General features: G+C 33.1%; 1 protein-coding gene and 1 non-coding gene across 3 annotated transcripts in view; one reads left to right on the forward strand and one right to left on the reverse strand.

The window, feature by feature from the left end:
- The first annotated feature begins 1075 nt into the window (after positions 1-1075).
- LOC135130317 (monocarboxylate transporter 12) overlaps positions 1076-21775 on the forward strand; it is a 57205-nt gene continuing 36505 nt past the window's right edge. Inside the window, exons 1-3 of one of the 2 annotated variants that reach the window (XM_064057680.1) lie at positions 1076-1151; positions 1205-1314; positions 1369-1490. In XM_064057680.1, the coding sequence (XP_063913750.1) occupies positions 1370-1490 (121 nt within the window). In that variant the 5' untranslated portion in view covers positions 1076-1151; positions 1205-1314; position 1369. Of the gene's footprint in view, positions 1152-1204; positions 1491-21775 lie in introns of both variants that reach the window. The other variant, XM_064057681.1, reaches the window with a different exon arrangement.
- On the reverse strand, positions 16901-16974 carry Trnas-gga (transfer RNA serine (anticodon GGA)). The gene has a single exon. It is a non-coding gene; the product is annotated as a tRNA-Ser (tRNA).

Below are 21775 nucleotides of genomic sequence, written 5' to 3' on the forward strand. Positions count from 1 at the left end.
TAAAGTTTTTGTTATATTACATTATAGTAAACAATCTAAGAGGAACAATAAGAGAACATCAGTCACGGAGTCCACTATGCTTTTTCACACAGATGGTATTTGTAAAAAAATATGGTGATCTCCTTATTTGACTTTCTACTACTATAACCCTTTAGTACAATGAAATTATTTACGAACAAAGACGAAAATGTTGATGTTGGTATACAAATTCACTGGATTGAGATTTGAAGGGGAAGTACGTTGAACACAATATTTCGTTCACTACAAAATAAATTTAATTAATTTTATAGCGTCAACAACGCGTCGTAATTATGCTGTTAAAATGTAGCTTATATGACACGTTCGTAGATTTACCATAGCAGCGCCATCTATTGATTACTTACTCAACCCAGTCGAAAGGTATCGACATCTGTTAGAATCATTTGGAGTTAACAGATAATTGTGACTGTCAAATAATAACAGACAAATAATTAGCAATAAATTAAAATTGCGACTATAATTTGAGATTTAAACTATCCTATCTCTCAAGTTGGATTGAACTGCACATGGTGTGCGAATTTTATTATAATCGGTTAAGTGGTTTAGGAGTCCATTGAGGACAAACATTGTGACACGAGATTTATATATATTAAGATATGTAGTTGTTTCTGCATGTAATCAAATACTAAATATATGTATATTTACTCAGTACGACATCATCCAACTTTTGACAAAAACATAAGTAATACACAATTTTACTTAAGAAAATTTAAATTACCAAAACCTGAAATACATAGTAACAATGAATGTATTCCTGATATGAGTGGTTTGTTGCTGCCAAGCATCTTATCACTTTTTTGTAAACAACTAATTTCATCGATAATAAATATATGCAAAATTGGAACCAACCTATTTACTGGTTCTTATCAGCAGTACTCGTTTGTACAATTTTAAAGCTGTTGCAAGATAAAAATTTTAAAACGTCTTTCTCAAGTTGAAAACAAATTACACTTTAGTAATGGCGACACATTTTCGATAGGTATATTGTTACAAAATGCAAACAAACAATATTTATTGATTTGATTTTAACTTCTAGTTTCACAATTCTTTGATAACACTAATGACCCTCCTTTATTTACTTGGTTGCGCTAGGTGCGTTCTTTATATCATCGGTAAATATAAATAAAGACACCAAATCATTAAATATTTTAATTTATTATTTTAGAAATAGCAACAAATGGAGGGGATATACTTACTTCTATTATGATAAACATGACAAAATTAGTAGTGGCGCCGGCAACGTCGAGACGAGTAGGAGAATCTCACACGCGAGACGTGCGCCTAAATCCACGTGGTGAAGTAGTGTTTTTATTTTAGTTCTGGTTATAGAATGTCACTAGGTCATCAAACGAAAAGACAAGAGGATGAAGAAGACAGTGACGTACCACCACCACCAGATGGTGGATGGGGATGGATGGTAGTATTTGGCTCATTTATGATTCACATTATCAGTAAGTTGTTTATTGCATTTTGACACATTGACGTTTGTACATTATCGCCTCTCTTGATACTGGTGTCAAATAACCGGTCATCCCTGTTTTAAATACTGAACTAAATTCCAGTCCAAAAGAACGACACATTAAGTAAATATCTTTACTGACAGTCTTAAAAATTAAAGAAAATGAATCTAGTAATAGAGGTACGTATCTTCAATAAGCTTATAAAAATAAAATAACACCTTTATATTAGGTACATTAGACAATGAAACTCAACGATTATACCTGAAAAACTAAACGATTTCTCTGACGCATGTTTCTGTTCTTCTTCCAACAACTACTTAAAAAAAAAAAACGGTTTTATCAGATGTACAAATAAAAAATATCTAAAATATTTATCATCACCATATCTCTGATCATTATTGTTACTTCCCATTCCCACTACTTATCGTGAAACTATTTCGAGTCTTTCAGGCACCGTTCCAAAAGTAACAGTAGTAGAATTATACTGATTTCGAGATTTGCAGTAATTTTAAATGAAGAGTAACGATACTCACAATAATTATTAGATATTACTTATTCACCAACTTAGGTTTAATAAAATAAAAACGCAAAAACTACTGGCGGATATTAAAATATTGTAAGTAAATAAAACATCAAATGCACTGCAGATCGTTTTTTGCTCTATATTGACATGGTATTGGTCGGCATATACATCATTCGTTTTCATTGCAACAAAGATGTAAAATAATTTCTTATTATAACACCGAAACAGAACTTAATAAACAAGACGTGTGAAAGAAAGTGCATGTGCAACCAATTAATAAACAACAACCACGTGTCGCGTCAACGCTTGGAGGCTCGTGTTCAAAAAATTTTGACGCACAAACAAATATTAGTAATCTTATTCATATTTTCAAAATAAAATTTTAATTTAATGAACAATTTTTGGGAACAACAATATGATTTTCTTAATTAAAAAAGTAATTAACTTCAAAAAACTGTTTTGTTTCGATGCCGGAATGGAGATTGTGGAATACTCCTAGTGCCCATTTTTCATGACAATGTACGATTGAGATGACAGTCGAAAGCGAGTACCACCGGTCATACAAGTGAGAAATCAGTATTCTGTGCGCTTAAAGGGTATATTTTCATTCATACATTCTGTCAGTTGAAAATAAATCTGTCTCACAAAGCAGTGTTTTAAGAATTCAGAATTATTTGGAGTAGATGAAATTTATTTATTCCGAACTTTTATGGAACTAAATTCGATAATTAGAAACCGATAAAAGGTGGTTCACGATGAACACATGCTGCTGTAAACTAAAAAATTGTCGTTCTAGAGCCGTAAAAACAGCGTGAAACAAACAGTGCGGTTTGCACGTGTGCGCAACACCACGGGATGGTAATTTTTTATCGAGTGACTACTGTGATCTCGGAAACCTTGACAGATACGACTGATACGAGATCGGTTAAATTTCAAAAGTGGCATTGGTGAGTGTTAATTAATAATCTTCTATGAAACAAATTCTCAGCTTATTAGATTTATGATTATAAATGTCAATTTTCTTTTTTCTAATCGACATTTTTACATACTTATACAGAAAAAAAATCTTTTTTTTTTGCAGATAATTATTAATTCATTAATTATGTACTTGTTTAGAACCATTTCATATGTTGTTAGATTCACTATTTAAAAATTATTCATTGATCGCTGTTATTTGCCGAACCTCCATCCGACGAAAGGCTAAGCCTATCTTTTCTCGACCATTAGCATTAGAATATGAAAAAATAGGCTTCACGTTTCTAGATGTCTGTCGTTTGGTGGTGCTTTTATTACATAGATAATTTCTAGACTGATTGCCGTAAAATTTTATAAGTAAGTATGTAGATATTTTAGAAATATCTTTTAGATGGTAAAAATCTAACCAAATTTTACATGTTATTTAAATTCTACAACATAACATACTTCTACAACTATAGTTTTGGAATCCAGAATTGATCATTTTAGAATTTACCTTGTAAATTGCAGAACCGCATGCGCTGAAATCTTGCAAACATTTTAAGGTTATCGTTAATCAAAATTTGTATTGCATATATTTTTATTTTAAATATAGGTTAAACATTTGATAAGACAATACTGCATTTAAACAACATCGTAAGTTACTTCTTTCACCGTTACAGGCGTTAAGAATGTCAGCATTATCATCTTTGATAATAATAATTTCAGAAGTGTAAAAAAAAATATTGTAACGCAAACACACATCAAAAATTTAAAACTTTTTCTTCCAAATAGTAAAATCGCAATACAAAATTGAAACCGTAAATTAGTAGTCATTATTCTAAATCTACTTGCACTACGATTTCCTAAATGAAAAATAGTAACTGGTAATAAAGACAAATTTCATGATTAATTTTTAACACACAATGTGTTTCGTCATTAACAAGGAAATAAATCTTAATAGTCTGGAGAATGAAGTATTTAAATGACCTACTACTAAGTAATAGACTAGTAAAAGTATTCCAATTTATAATATGGCTTTCAACTGACAGCTTTTTGATTTTTTTATTTATTAAGAAATTGTGAAATTTTTAATTTTCGTTTCCTTATAATTTTTACTGTATTTCCTACCAAAGTTTCCATATAGTCTTCCAACGTTATCCACTTCTAACTCCCTAACTTTCGACAAGTATTGCTTTTGCCTCAGAATCAGTAAAAATAAACATGTTGATAATTTCTGAAAGTAGTTTTTTATTCTGGTTCAGAAAGTATCAAAAAAATCTGGGTGTTCAATTAAAAAAAAGGAAAAATGTTGTAATCAAGTCACCATGTTTAACTATACCGGGTGTCTGGAAAATGGCGGATTAACTCTCCGCTACGCTCTTAACAATCAACTGGTGAGTCTGGGAAAAATAGTAAAAAAAATCCTTCGCATTTTTTGGTGAAGTTATAATGATTTTAAAATTGGTTCTTTTGCTACGTTTAACAACTAAACAACTCATTCATTATCAGAATATCTAGTAGTAAAACTTTTAGTTAATATTTTTCTCCCCCATGACCATGTTTAATTACCATTTCAGTTAGAATGCACAAAGATATGGATGTGTTGATTTTGTAATAATTTGATAAAATTCCATTTGACAACAATATTTGCCTGATATAAAGCGAAGGTGTACTTCAGTCACCATCGTTACTAAGAAACCAGAAAGTAAGCCGGAGGTATTCACGCATTAGGTGTGTACAGTGTTGCCAATTTTACTTTTATAAAATCACGTTTTTTTCGTAATCTACGTTATAAAGAATTTTTTTATTATTTTTTTGGGACTCCCGAAACCCCCGTATATAACGTACTGTTAATCCGCCATTTTCCAGACACCCGGTATTTATATCCAGAGCAAATTTCAGAAAAAAAACTTTTCAAATTACAAAGTTATTCCACCGTTCCGGGACTTTATACTAACCTGGTCTGGTCTGTTAGTGAAATGTAACACAATGAATGATAGATAACTCGATGGAATGTCCTGTACTGATGAGATCCAACAAGATCGAAACTACAGTCTACAGCTTTCCAGCGGGTTGTCTAGCCTTCGGTGTAATTAAACACTTTGCGATGTCTGATCTGTTGGCTGTAATACTTAATAAGGCTCCAAATATTATGCAAACACAATATCAGTTGCAATGTTTTGAATCGCTTCCAGTTTTCCCTTACTTTGTTCCTGAATCGCAGAAAAAGCTTTTATTTCTGCCTATAAAGTGAACAGTTTCAGCCAAATTAATGACATTTTCTTGTTAACATGATCTTTTTTTTAAGTCTTTGAAGAATTTTCCGTGTAGTTGCTTTTATTTTAGTCCATTAATTATGTTTTCTGAGATATGTAAAATGTGCATTTCTTTGGGAATAGATAGATTTAAAAAAAAAGAAAGAAAACACTCAAGAATCTTCAAGAATGGCGGATCTTAAACCTGCATCACTCAATGCTGTTCATAGAAAGGCCTAATGAGAAACGCAGTGAAGAAATACTGACACTGTGTAGAAAAGATCTCAGATTTAAGATCCACTACTGACCCGAAAATGACCGACATTCAGGCAAAACTTTTATCATTACGGGTAATAAAACCAGTAATATGCATTGATTAGATTAATAATAACTTTGAGATCCTAGAACTACAGCATACAATTTCGTCTAATTTTTCGTGTTGTATGTTTGTATTATGTTGTGCGTGTTAGGAACAACAATGTCAATGAGAATGGCTTCATGAAAGTGTTTCGTTATACAGTGCGCGGAAATTTATATTGCGGCTGCAATTCCCCAGTTGAAGTAAGGTGTCTTTTACGGCGAATAGCGGGGACTCTTTGATCTGGGCCACAAGGTCGTAGCCAGTGCGTCTCTAGGAGTGTTTACAGCTAGTAAAAAAACTACTTCTGTATTACTATATTACTTCAAATAATAATACTCGGTGCCCTTATTAATTTTTCAACCACAGGACTACAGATTTGTGATCTTGAAATGTTATATTATGTTGATATAGTCCAAAAGAAAAATATATTTGTAATCAAAGTATCGACGCGGCAGCACTGGTACGAGCGTCTGAGGTATTATTCCGCCCGTTGGTTATAAGTATGATATCTAGTATGTTGGTTGTAATGTTACTGTCTGTAAGTGTTGTGCGATCCCTATATAGTTTGTATTCGGTGTTTTCAAGGAACGAAGATGGAATATAAGTTAGTGTATCTTGGATCAAATTCAAATCTCCTTGCTAAGTCTTTGTGAATGATTCTGGCTGCGATGTCGTGTCTAGCTTTATAGTAAGTTTATGCTAGGATGCTAGAACATGAAGTTATGTGCTGATTGATTTCGGGTTTTTCTTTACAAAATCAACAAGAATGGTTTCTTATATTTGGATCTTTAATTATATATTTTCTGTAATTCTTAGTATTAATTACTTGTTCTTCAATAGCAAACAAAAACCTATCTCTTTAGGCATAGAAATTTAATTTTTTCAGCAAAATTAATTTTCTTATGGATGTATGTTTCGTCTAGATCTTTGACAAATTTTCCAAGCTGTTGTTTTTGATTCACTCCACATACTACGTTATTTAGTTTGTGGAATGTGGGGTATGGGGATTTGTTCGCTATTGGATAGATTTAATAATGTGTGGTTCAAATCTGCCATTGGTATGGCGCGAAATAGTTCGTTTCTGTCTGGGCGTCTCAGGAAATATATCAAAAAATCCACGAAATCTGTGGTTTTGAAAACGTAAAACAAAGTGTCACTGTCACGCATATGGCTATGCATTACATTTAAAATAAAGTTGATGGAAATAATTCTCTGAAAATGAGTTTCATGAATCCAGGAGTGGATTTTCTTGTGCGTAATAATGTGAATTGTGTTAATTTACACTGCCATTGTGGGAAAATTTGGCCCTATTACTAAATACAATGTTCCTGATAAAATTAGGATCATTTAACAGCTGTTCCCGCACAAAATTGCAAAATGCTAATCTAAGCTAATTTTATTGTTCAAAATTTGTGTTGTAAATCTAAAAACCCTAACAGATATGAAGTATGCCCTGCTCGTAATATGTTCCAAAATTTGTCACCCTGTTACAAAAATTTTACACACACCAGTAATAAAGCTATCGTGTCTTTTAAAATTACTGGGTATCTAAAATAAATTTGGTATAAAAATCAGGAGATTTTCTAAACTTCCTTATTACGGTTTAAAGTACAAGTCTTTTCATAATTTAAGTAAATTTCACGAATCACAATCTTCCAGTGCAATGAGCTGAATTTGACATTACATGAAAAGTTATAGATTACTAATATAAACGTAACATATAAAATCGGTACGTGCACGCTTTGGTTTTTTTAGTATGGTTATAACTGGTGTTATGATAACTAATCCATAATTTCTAGTAGTTCTATTTTTTCATGTGCATTCAAAGCCTGAAAACATCAAACATCATAAGTACGCCTCAACTGTCAGAACGGGCAAAATCTGCCTGTTGGTAAAAGAGTGATTAAGTACTGAAGTGGTTCTAAAATGTAAACTGTATTTGCAAGAACAAACTTTTCGGTTTATTCATTGGGAGAAAATAACACAGGAATTTTGTATGTTTGTTAAGATACCTAACAACTAGTTTTGACATTTCTGCTGCCGTCACAACGATTCGTACATATTTAAACTAACAAAAGTTGTTTAATTTAAGGGCATAACTTGATATACCTAATGTACATGTAGCGTGTTCTGTCAGTAATAAAAATTTTCACACTTTCCAGCTTTTCCTTCAAATAATTTATTGACTAAATAAAACGTACTTAGATATTGTCGCAGAGGCCTTGATTTATCTTATTTAATGTTATTGTTATCGTTATCATCAACAATATGGCAGTGTCCTGTTTTGTGGTAAGCTAAATATTTATTTCTATTTTGTTTAGCAACATACAACGTCATCGGATTTGACTTAACCGCTTTCAATTTTATTTCTAGAACTAAGTATTTAATCTTCTTGATGTTAATGATTGAAGGTCGTGTCTCCGAGAAATCCATAGGATTTTTTAATATAATTCCCAATTTTCGTAAATGTAGGTCGAATTTAGTTTTTTAAATTTAACTATAAATTAATTATACACTTTTCTGAAGATTAGGTCTCAAGACGTACCTATTTCTCACAACTTTTGTGTTCGCACTTACAAATTCAACCGTGGTGATTTTTTTTTTTTCTGTTACTGAAGTAGTGAATTTTATGGACGGTGTGTCACTGGTAACGCCGAGCCTAACAAAATTAAAAATGTAACACACAATAATCATATTTTCAGAGGCATCATTGGTCTTGACAAATTACGCATAAAAGATAATCAGCCTTTGTATCCTATCAGTTTTGTAAAAAATGTCAGTTCAAGACATTTTTAGGTTGTTATAGGTTAAATCAAAGAGATTATTAAATAATCTAAAAAACAAAATATGTGAATTCTAAAATTTATTATTCAAAAACCAAACAAACAATTTAACAATATGAATGCAACAAATGCTCAAAATGCCGTCCTTTATCTTGTTGGCAGGCTTGCATTCTTGCTCAAAAAGATTTATTCATTTTCATTAAAAATTCAGGTAGCAAGGCGGCATCCTTCAGAATTTTTGGTTCCAAATGTTCCACACCAAGGATCTGGGTTTTATAAAACCGTTCCCTCAGAGTGTCGCATAACAAGAAGTCTAGTGATGAAACATGTGGGCCTCTTGGGGGGCCTGGATTTTCTGAACCTCTTCCTATCCAGCGATCTTCAAATCTTTGATTTAAATATTCACCCACTGTTCGCCGATAATGTGTAAAGCCCCATCCTGCTGGTATTATTTGACCAGAAATATAGTAAGGTAGCCGTCACAATAAGCTGAACGCCTCAAGCGCTTAATAAACCCCTAACCACAGCTTATAGATGCCATAAATTTGGGCCGAATGCCGCGTACCATTCGTTAGTACTTAAAGAAGAGATATGCTGTGCCCAAACAGTGGAGGGTAATAAAAATTACAACCACGCTAATAAAAGGAGCGCCCCTTTTATTGGCGTCATTAGGCCCCTGCATTGTCCCACAATCCCGCACAGTAGTGGTTGTAAAATTTTACTAGGTACTGTTATAATGTAGGAACTTTACAAATTTGTTCTTTTACTGGGTATACGACCCTGGACGATTCTACTCTACTGATAAAAACAATAAATTAATCCTTACCATTGTACAATTATACATAAATCTCATACAGATGACAATCTGAATATGCATCCATGCTATTGATTTTGTATTGCTTTTGACACAACATAAAAGTGAGGTTGTACGGGATTTATGTGATAATGACTGTACAGCGGTTCCTCCCATTATGTCAGACATATACTTTGACCAGAACTCTTGTGCGGACTCTACCTCAGGCATCTATTGCCTTACACTAATTTTTATGAGAGGGTAACCACCCACTGTTGTAAACTTGTCTACTTATACAAATTTCATTCGAGATACACCCACATAAAACTTTATGACAGATAATGAGTGAAATCCCTGCACAATGGCAACAGTAATTTATTGCTTTTAACACCCTCTGCGACCAGAAATCGGCACGTTCCGGCAGAATTTTTCAGGGCCGTACTCTGTATATATAAGGTATAAGTTGAAATAATAGACAAATTATATTACAGTGAAACCTGTCTATGCCGGACTCTGTAGAAGGCGGAAAACTGCTCATCGCGGAAATTTTCCGCAGTCCCGTTTTTTCAAATACCTAATATAATGTATTTTGGTCCGTATAAGCCGGAAACTGCATAACGCGGAAACGGAAAATATTTGTAAGTCCCAACGTGTCAAAATACATGCACCCAACTCTGCATAAAACGGAAGCGAGAACAAAATTGATGATTTCTACGAAAAATATGCAATTCAATTCGTGGACCTGCAGGTGCATTTTTTGTCAACAGGAAATCACTGTTCTCAATTCTCATTTAATTGGTGTCTCTCGTGGTTATATGTGTGTTCGCAATGGCCCAAAAAACGACCAACAATAACAGCAAAATGGATTTAATTAATGTACAATTGCAGCAAAATTTGAGAAAGAAATTGCAAAAGTTCGGTTGCAAAAAACGTAAGTGTGTCAAATTATAAAACATATTCCTAAAATAAATTAGAGAATAATGGCAAAGCGGTGAGCGTCTAGCCAACCTTTTGCAGTTGAGAACAAGCATGGAAAATATATCTCAATGGCCGAAAAAGCAAATAACAAAAACAACTATTGCAAATAATTCTTTTATATGTACCTATGTATTCAATTTAATAAAAATTGATTTCCGTTTTATAGAGGTTGACTTTCCGTCATAGCCGGGTTTCCTGTAAAAGCCGGAACCCTGTTTAAGACGGATACAAATTTTGGACCCGCGCGATTCCGGCATAGACAGGTTTTACTGTAGTTAAATAATATTTATAAGATTATAAGTCACTTTCAGACTCAGATGAGTCGTTATTTATTGAAATTATAATTTCGTTAGGCCGTGTATTTACAAATGTTGATTCAACTTTTATAACATGCCGAATACAATTCTGCCATTTTTCAGAAGATATGACTTCTGATTGTTGTCTAATGAGATTTACTACAGCGGGAGAACTTTCTGGACGATTATTATATTTTCTAATATTATATCTATAACATTACCGAAAGCAGGTAAAACTTTCAACTCAACCCGAATACGGCTCTGTAAAAAATGACTTGTCAAGCCCTTTTCATAATTTATGGTTGCGGTTTCAGGAGCACCGATTTTTGAGTGATTGGTCCCATAAAAATTTATGTGGGTGTATCTCGAATACGGTAACTGTACCCCGACCTCTGTCTTGAGTAATACAGATAGTAGTAAAATTTGCATTACGGTGCATCTCAACAAACCCCGTCCCAGCCATCTCGACTGTGGCAAGTCTGTGGTGGCAAGGTTAGTTGTGGTCAAAGTTTAGTGTTTAGAGCTGCCAGCTAGCCATAGGGATTTACATACTAAAAACTTCGAATCGTGTTAATAAACTGTCCAGCATTTTCGAGTGAAACTTGGCAGAATATTTGACTGGTATTTTGTAAATCAGTTTCAGTTCATCGTACAAAACAAACTAATTACGAAATTAATATAATAAAACTTAGATTACGTTAGAGAAGTAAAAAATACACTAAATTCGTTACGTGTTTCTTGTCTACGAGGCCATGACGAAGTGTTATAACTTATATAACCTCATAACGTTACAACTATGAATTTGTGCTGAATTTAAATAATTAACTATTATTGTAATTATTTTAATCTGTACGATAAAATAAACTGAAATTGATTTATAAAATATGTACTAAGTAGTCTAATATTTTGCCAAATTTCACTTGAAAATCCCTACAGAAAACTTACACGATTCAAAGTTTTTAACAAGCAAATCCCTATGGCTAGCATTAAAAAAATCACTATATTCTTCGGCTGTTAACTGTTGCTATTACCATCGGCCATAACAGCCTTTTACTGAAGAAATACAGTTAATCATCCTTATGGACATTATGACTTTTAGGTTACAGTTATTTAATTTACATAACACTGTTTTGAAAATTTCCAACTTTAATAAATTCAGGTTTTTTCCGCATTCTCTATGCAGTTTCTTCTATTAATAACAAACTAGGCTATAAATTTTTCATCTTGGCTCAACAAATATTTTGTTTTATTGGAACTTTGCCGTGTTAAAATATACTTTTAAAATTAATTTCAAACTTCCGTATAATGCAACAAGATGAAATCTGGAGATATACTTACTTATGAATTCAGTAAATTAAATTTTAGGCTAAAATGCACTGAAATTTTTTAACTGACATTGGAATTATAATTTTATTAAAATTTGTTATGAACACAAGTCAAAATTAATTTGGTAAGAAACTTGAAAACATGACCGATGTATTCTTGGTGCTTAAGGCAGAAGACTTGCAAATGGAAACATATTTTAAGCTTCCGAAAATTAAGTCAAAGACTTCACATTTTAATCGTTTGATGATATGTATCTTGTCCGACAAATTTATGTCTAAATTTAAAGCTTTGGTCCTTGACAATTAAGATCGAGTTTCGTATTTTCTTAGTTTTCACATTTCGTAGAACACGAAAATGAATTTTTTTAGTTTCCATTTGCTGGTTGCCATGTGTAGGTTGTTTTACTTCAAAGATAACTTACGTATCTAAATAATTTACAACTTTATGTAAAGTTTAACGTTATTGGGCAAATGTTAAAAAACAACCTTACAATATGTATTTATCTCTTTCAAAAAATTGATGGCGCAATTTCAAAACACTACAGACGAAATTTTACTTTAAGTGTGCACTCCGATTTAAGTATATTTATCTACACGGAGTATCGTAAAAAAATAAATTTTAGCTATCGAATTTAACAATTCACCTTATTCTGTCAAAATATTTGTTGGATAGTAATACTCACATAGAGATTGCAAAATATAAATAGGTTGAAGGTTATTTCGGCAGAACTTGCCTCGCCCCAGAAGTTCGATAAAACAGAGCTTTTTCGAGAAGTTATAAGATTTGATTTTAGGAATTTTAGTTTTTGGAGAAAACCCCTATACGTTAAAATAAAGATATTATGTAATGTTAAAGTAAATGTAAAGAAGCGTGCAACGGGTATTTTCCAATTGAGTTTTACAACATTTTGTGATGCTGATAACGTAATCAACATTTTCTCAAAAACACTTATGGCAATTTGGATAGATGCAGTGTAATACTAATAATAATAGTATTGTATTTCCAAATTTTCGGAAAAATAAACTGAGCTGTTCCTCAATAACATAAATCGACTCATTCATTAGTGCTTTTGACTCACCTGCATAAACAATTCTAAATAATATAAATCACGATTCATCAAATTTTGCACATTTTAGACGGACAGACAGACGATAAGCAGACAGACAGACAGATAGACAAACAACATACTGAAACGGGAGACCCACTTTTTTATAATCTAGGGGTCATGAAACGACGATAAAACGTGAAAGTAGCCAGTCGCCCGATAGACTCGATTACTGTACTACTTTGTACTATTTTTACGAAATAAACCAATACGCCGCCCCGGTACGATGCCTAGGGGTTTTCTCGAGGGCTTTCTAGTATGGCGGTGATGGATGACTCATCATGGGCGATGGTAACCGGGCGGCGTTCATCTATAGAAAACCTTGGAAGCGGAAGTCGTAATGGGTACTTTAGAAAAACCTCGATCACGACTTGTCTAGAAAGAAACGTATGGGTTTAAACCCATACGTTTCTTACGGAGGTGACATCTATTTAAGTTGAGTCAGAATTATTCGCTGTATATAAGTCGTATAAATTTGTATTACTGAAGAATAAATTATTGAGTTTTTCCCACGTCGATTTTAATTACCGATCATCGTAACACTATATTTTTACTTTCTTAGCTTACGCTCGGGAAGTAAAAATGAACAAAATCTAATTTTATAATTGTTCGAACAACGTGTATTTGTTAGTTTATACTTCAGGGGTGAGGGAAATTATCGAAATAACCTTCGACCATTTTTCTTATAGAGATTATCACAAAAAACTCGCTAATAATTTTTCAAAGAATCGCGATTTGTTATACTGTACTTCCGGGGGGAGGAAAGTTCTGTTGTTTCAACCATTTTTTTTTCTTTATTTGAAAAGATATGAAGGACTAGCGATTGTATTCATAATTTAATGGTTGCATGCTCGTTTTTACGCAACTATCCGCCGTTATCGGTTTCATGTTATCCATCTTTTGTTTGCTTTGTTGTTATTATTGTCTCTTCTTTTACACTTATTGTTAATGAGTAATGACTTTTCGAGGTTGGAGTTCTGAACTATATTTCGCCTAATTTACGAAAAGAACACGATTGGGTATAGTTTTCACGTTCTAAAATACGTGTTTAAAACACCAACAAGGATTGAATTTGAATATATAGTGAACCAAGAGTTATAAGGTTATATGGCCATCATAAAATCATCCCATTGTGTAGAAGTTAAGTTGTTTACAATAGAAAAGGTTTTAGGGTCGTAAATAACGTGTCCACTGCAGCTCGACCGGCTCTTCTGGTTTCGTTCAGGGGCGGCTTTCGCTAAATATGAAAATCCACCACTCCACTATTTCTTTACTACCTGCAGCCGCTGAGGGTTTCGAAATGACCACTCGCTTTGAAAGCCGGCCCTGTTAAATATGAGCAAGAAATGTTTAGAAGATGATTTATTGCCAACCGGTAAGCTTAGTGCGAACCACACAAAGGGGGTATTTATTTGCGGTCAACTACTTTTATGATGGCCATATAACCTTATAGTTCTTGGTTCACTATATATCACTTGACTGAAAACCACACACAAATCATCCGAATCCTGTGCAAATCGGAAATTTTCCATAAGGGCTGGGAGCCCTGGCACACCAGAACGCCTGCATCCGGATTCAAATTTTATATAATTTTCATTGAAGTAAAATTTATAAAAAATGACCCATTCTACCTTTTAGGAGCGCCGGTGTAAATTTTTCCTTGCTGATTCAGCAAGTTCCATTTGCCCGTGTGTATTGTGGCCGTCAAAATAGACCGAATGCTGCCTGGGGCGAGGTCGTGCTGCCACTCATTGAAGTGATTAGGATGGTTGTAATTTTTATTACTCTCCATTGTTTGGGCACAGCACATCTCTTATTTAAGTACTAACAGAATGGTACTCGGCATTCGGCCCAAATTTATGGCATCTATAAGCTGTGACTAGGGGTTTATTGAGCGCTTGAGGCGTTCAGCTTATTGCGACAGCTACTATACATGCTCCCATTCTCGACCCAACACGGATTCGTTTGAACCGGGGCGGTATTTATCAACCCTGATTCCGCTAACAAAGGTCTGTTGCCTATATTACTTTGATTATTATTAAAAATATAACAGACGAGCGAAAACAAAACTATTCGCTCAAAAAATCGTGGATACTAACTGTTGCTATTATTTTTATTTGGCGAACATTTTCACAAAATTTACAACCAAACCATTTTTTGTTATAAGCTAAACTGTTATACTAAGCCAAATATTATCATAAAATTAATTTGACTAAACTTTAATTTTATGATTTCTTGGCATTGTGTGGATATTTCAGTTTGTCATAAAAATGATGTGTCCTCAGAATGCAATCTAATATGCTCTATAAGAATAAAATATACTAGAAATAAATTTATATCATGAAATTCTATAATTTCTTCAACATATAAGTGAAATATTAAAGTTGGTTTATTATCAACGCGCGGAATTGTGTTTCATACGCTCGATCCAGTGCTGTCGCGGCGATAGTTTGATTACAAATATATTTTTCTTTTGGACTATATCAACATAATATAACATTTCAAGATCACAAATCTGTGGTCATGTGTTTGAAAAATTAAAAAGGGCATCGAGTATTTTTATTTGAAGTAATATAGTAATATAGAAGTAGTTTTTTAACAAGCTGTAAACACTCCAAGCGACGCACTGGCTACGACCTTGTGGAGCAGATCAAAGCGTCCCCGCTACTCGCCGTAAAACACACCTTGCTTCAACTGGGGAATTGCATCCGTAAGATATTTTTCCGCCCAGTGTTTATTATAAATTACTCCGCATCTTTAAAAAATCGCAATGTTTCTGAAACCGACGACCTGTTTTACATCATATGGTTCGGAACATACTACTTAACCATTAGGTATGTGAAACATATTTTTATACTTACATCGCATCGAAGCAGTAAATTATAGTATTTACAATCAATGTCAGTTGATAACAATATTTTAGATAATTCTTATCCCACTCAGTTGATGGAATACATCTACTAAATAATCTGTTATAGGACTAGAAAACAATTACAAATATTTTATCTCTAAAATAAAAAAAACGGAGGTCATCAGGTATATGTACAGGGTGTTATTGAAAGGTACGTACAACAAAAGTGACATTTCTTCGCGAAGTCTAAGAAGTCTGAAAAACTTAGTTTCTGTTATCAAAATTATAAGGGGAAAATTAACTCTTATCCAACCTTTTTAGACGCTACTGAAGAATAAATAGGTAAAATTAATTTATTTTAATAAATCCTAGCAACTGTAACAATAAAACTTTTGTCAAGACTAAATGTTGCTATAGAAACGAAAGATGTTCTTTTTATCAGAGGCGTACAACGAATTTGGACATAAATTTTAATAATGTTTATCTCTAAAAGGAGAATACTTTTACCTGAACTTTTTTTTACTTTTAGCCCCCATACTTCGAGACCAATTGCCGATTTTATTTTGTACGTATCTTTCAATAACACGCTGTATATTGTGTAAATAATATGCATAAAGAACTCAGGAATTCTCATCTTTTTCTTTCTATAAATATAGATTCTATATAGTGTAAGTTATGCTTTTACAAGTATAGGGTTTCCGTAAATGATTACAGGGTCGAAGTGGGTCCTCGAAGCGTACCGCCTATCACTTTATGTGGACTTTACTAAATGCTTGAGAACTCACAACAAATACTACACGCATCTGTATAACTGGTAGCCTAGAGGCTTCATATCTTATTAAAAAATAAAACTAATCTATTACAATAAAAAGAAACAAATCTATTGTGGTTAAACTTCACAGAGTAAATGTTGAAAATGTTCACCATTTTGTTCGAGGCACATGTTCACTTTCTTTTTAATTTCAAAAATGTTCTATATCATCCTTTCGTCAATGTTTTGGACCCATTGTTCAATTTCATGTTGCAACAGATGTTTGCGAATTCTGCTCGAATCGTCTCAAATCATCAACAACTTCCTCAGATACTGAAGGTCTTCCAGGAGATTTCCCTTCCTTAACACTGTCAGTTCGAACAATTGTGTTGATTACATTGTAGGTAAGCAGAGAAAAATGTTGTGCCTCGGTGGGAGTCGAACCCACGTCTCTATGCTTTCCGGGCAAGTATCTTTACCACTGGACCACGAGGCCACTTATCTTTCTCTGCTTACGTGTTATTGTGCGGCCACAACATCTCTAAAGTGAGCCTCTAACGATGTTTTTTGAATTTGCAAATAATGGTATTCTTCCTTACAAGCGGTTACAGCACACACACTCTCCGTTTACGAAAGTGCTATTGTTCAACGGAATAAACCATTTTCACGACATTCGCACAAAAATAAAATTCTTGTACCTACCCAAGCATCAAGAGTTTTGAAAACGACTGTTTTGAGCTTGGATCGACGAGAATTATTGTAATTCACACTTGGCAAACGTTAGAACAATAAAAGAGATGACCTTAAATGACAGGTTACAAATGACATTAATAACAATTAAGAACTGTCATAATGAGACATGATTTCAGCGGAATGGGATTTTTGAAATCCATGCCCTGTATAGATTTACGACTGTGATAAAAATTATTAAAACTGTGATGAGTACCTGGTGCCCCAATGTAGCAGTAACATTGTTGAACGGCAAATAAAATATGTTTTTGGTGTCTTTTATGCTTCATAACAAATAGTTTTATCACATTAGCATAACAGCAAAGATCTTTTAAAATTCCGTAAAACAGGTTCACGCGGGACTTATGTAACTGTCGCTTTTAAATGAAAAAAGAGAGGTTAACTTTTATGAGGTATTTTCATGTTAAAAATGTATATATAAACAAAACCCTTCAATGCTGTCATATGATCATTTAAATCTGATTTCTAACATCGGAGAGATCAAGCAGCACACAAGGAAATGGAAGTGGAAAAAAAGACGCTTTTGTAATTTTCAGAAAAATTAATGACAGTTTAGTGTGATAGATGTTACTGAAAGCTAAAAATAAAACCTAGGTAAGGCACATTTTTTGATTTTGAGCATTTTTAAAAGAATCGTTGATTCAATCGCTAATTAATTGACTTTACACGTCCCACTAAAGATATAAACGTCACTGATATATATTTTTTTAGTGTAACATCGGTGTGAAATTATTAAAAAAATGTTGCTTAATAGGAGTACAATTTATTAATATGTCGCTATAGACTCAATCTGATCTGATCAGAATCCAATGTCAGTCTATTTTGCCATTTTATTTGTTTTTTTGCTTCGACAAGAACACGACTGATATACGAAGATTACAAAATATTCCGAAGATAACCTCTGATTACACCGAAGACACAGTCATGTATGAATAAATTATTGTATTACTAGAAGCAATTAATTTCACACCGACATTTTATAGCAATGAACGTTCGTTATATTACTTCATGTATTAAACAAATATTTTTTGGTGCTAACAAAAATATTAGTTCAGAGGTTATCATACTCCACGCCCGCTCTATCTCAGTCAGAGCTATAAAAACTTTTCCACGTGAATATTAGCCACTCTGACTTCAAAAAAGTAAATGCCAAAATTACGAAGGGTGATAAACATGTCAGTACTAGAGTAGGTAAGTTATTTATGATGGTTCACTTTGATAGCTGTTGTCACCTGACTATGACTATTATACACCAATCTTGTCTATTATTTTGTTATACTGGATATAATATTAATCATTTAATATTATATAAAATTAATATTATATAAAATTCTTGTGTCACTCCTCCGAAACGGCTTGACCGATTTTTATGAAATTTTTTGTGTATATTCGATAGGTCTGAAAATAAATCGTAAACTATTTTTTATACTCCTAAGTGATAAGGGTGGCCCTCCCAAAAAATTTCTGTTTATAAAATGCTATTTGTTTTTATAAATTTTTGAATAATTATGTAGATATTCAAGAAAATGTTTGCTCTATTTTCTTTAATATTGTCGCGAATGTGTGGTCATCAGAGCCATTTTTAATTTTTGTTTTCCGAGAGATCATCTCAGATGTTGAATTTGTTATGTTTCCAACACAATTGTTAGTAGTTATTTATATAAGATGATAAAGGGCTTTTTAACCTATCGAGTGAAAGAAGTTAATTCTCGAGTAACGATAGTCACAAGAGAATTATCTTTCATGAGAAGTTAATTTCCCTTTATCGTCGTGTATAATATTTTATTTTTATTTCCGAAGCGTAAACGATATTGTAATCGAGTCCGTCGGCGGACTCTCTACTTTTACGTTTTCTCGACCTTTCATGACCCCTAGACTATGAAGAAATAGGTCCCCGTTTCCGTCTGTCCGTCCGTGTGTCTGCCATCCCGAATTTTTATTACGCAGATAATCTCCGAAAGTACGGGGCCGATTGTTGTCAAATTTTGTCTAATCGTCTCCACCAATAGTGTAATGTCGTCACTTCAAAATTGTACATAGTAAATGGGTTATAAATTGTAGAAAATAACATAGTCCTACACATGCAGTTTATGAATCCGTATTGAGCTTTTAGCCGAAACGTCCAGATTCTTGAAAAAAAACAAAATTATGAAACATTTTGCAATTAAATTTTGAATCTGCAAAACCGAATGCTTTGAAATGTTGCAGATGTTTTAAAGTGATGATAAGCATGGAAAATTTTTGATCACTACGCATATTGCTGAGATAGCGCTATTCCCGTAATGTGCTGTAATAGTATATTAAAGCATAAGTGCAGAAAGCAAGCTATTCCAGCGCAAGTTCAAGTTGAATGAACAAGCATTGGAATAGCCTTCTGCACGTATGTTTTACACTATTTTCTCTGTTTTAACCCTTATTTACATCAATTTAGCTTTTGTACAATAACAACTGTAAACATTTTAGCCGTGGGGATTTTTTTTTGGTAAAATAGTTACCGTTGGTGTCACTGCCCATTGTCATGGCGTTCAATTTAAACAAATGAATAATTGTTTATTGTCAGCGCTTATTGCAATTTTTGGCAGAAAATGGAAAATTTTGTACGATATAGGTAAAAACAAACAAAATTTTACTAATAACATAGATGACCTCAAATGAAAACACGCCAGAGACGCCCCCTGAGCTGAGCGATTTGGCTGCATCCATGGTACAAGTAAACTTGTACCATAGATGCAACAAATAAATTTGTACCTACCATATCTGGTACAAGTAAACTTGTACCCGATTTGGTGCCAGCCAGCGGCGAAGAAAGGCTGTCGTACCAAGTCCTTAAATAAATTGTCACCAAAAAATGCATTGGAAAAGAGTCTCTTATTGCATGATTTTGCGTGCTGGAAAGTGCCATTCCAATGTCAAAACAGAGAAATATATTCTACAATGCCCGTACTTGTGCAGAGACAGTTTATACAGATATGCTTGTGATGATAGACCATCAGGTACACGAAGTTAGGTGACCCTTTCTAGCCTAGTAACGGAAAATAAAATTTATTTGTTTTTACTTTGGTTATTACAAAAATACGATTTCGTCTTCGACTGATCGTTTGTTGACACATATGATCTCGACATTGTGCAAATTGTGTTTCAATAATGACTTGCAGCCAGGCAGCGACCTGCACAAAGAGCTGCCGTCTGAGTTTTGTTTGCAACATCGTTTCTCATTCTTATTTTGCTTTTTTTATCGTTCAATAAAGTATTCCACACACTTTTAAAATTGCTACATTTGCATTCATATTTCTTCGATTTGCTTATACAGGGTGATTAAAAAATAATAATTAATGACTGAATTTATTTTATTGAGCAAATCAAGAACTACAAAAGCGAATGCCTTGAAATCTTGCAGACGTTTTAAACTTATAGCAGGCATGGTAAATGTTTAATCAAAATATATCTCTTTATCTTTCCCAAAAAACTGATGACGTCATGTCACAATTTGGCCGAATAAATACTATCTAAATCGTGCGAAATATGATGAGTCTATACTTGTGATTTATCGTTGCATTAATATTATTTAAATTTGCATGAATAGATTAATTTATTTTATTGATTAAATCAAGAACGGCTCACTCCATTTTCCACAATTTTTTGGGGGAGGGGGGCGATATAATACGTTATTATTAATATTACTGCACCAATCTAAGTTTACATACGTGTTCTTGCAAAAATGATAATTGACGTCATCACAAAATTTTGTAAAGTAAAAACCTACTTGAATCATACGCGTAGTATGCTTCTTTACATTTACTTTAGCATTACACATTTACATATGTTTATTTCAAATTATAGGGGTTCTTATAAAAAATATAAAATCGCAAAAACAAATTTTATAATTTTTCGAAAATGCTGGATGTTTCACAGAACTTCAGCAGCGAGAGAATTTCTGTCGAAACACCTTTCGGCCAATTTTTTGTATCAGTTAAAATAAACATGTTGATAATTTCTAAAAGTACTCTTTTATTCTACTTCAGAAAATGTCAAAAAAATCCGGGTGTTACATTTAAAAAAGAGAGAGAGATAAACAAACCTAACGGAGCACCACGCAATAAAGCAGACTATAGTGAATAAGGGAAAATTATGTAAAAAATTCTTATTTACTTAATCGTAGGTTTATAAAGCTCTCAATATACGAAAATGTGGCATCGCTGTTGGTATGTTTTAACAATGCATTTTCGAAAACTAATAATAATAGGTAAATGTTTTCATCACAACATTCAATAAATGTCAACATGATATTTAATACGATAAAAAAATAATAATAACATAAATAGTGGAAGTAGAGTAGGTAACTAATAGAAAACATTGTGATTAAGTAGGACATCAGATTTTAAAAATTATGACCTTGGTTGTTTATACAATCTGTACATCTTCTTCGAATACCCTGTTTCCAACATTTCCTTTGCAACAGTTGCGCAGATCTTCTTCATTTATTGGCTGTCATACACTCACTACCAAAAGAAAAATATGATGATGTCAACAACATTTTTGCAAAGACT

This window comes from Zophobas morio, unplaced genomic scaffold, assembly GCF_036711695.1.
Source record: "Zophobas morio isolate AGI-343-1 ecotype UQ-CSIRO unplaced genomic scaffold, CSIRO_AGI_Zmor_V1 ptg000017l, whole genome shotgun sequence".
Lineage (NCBI taxonomy): Eukaryota > Metazoa > Arthropoda > Insecta > Coleoptera > Tenebrionidae > Zophobas > Zophobas morio.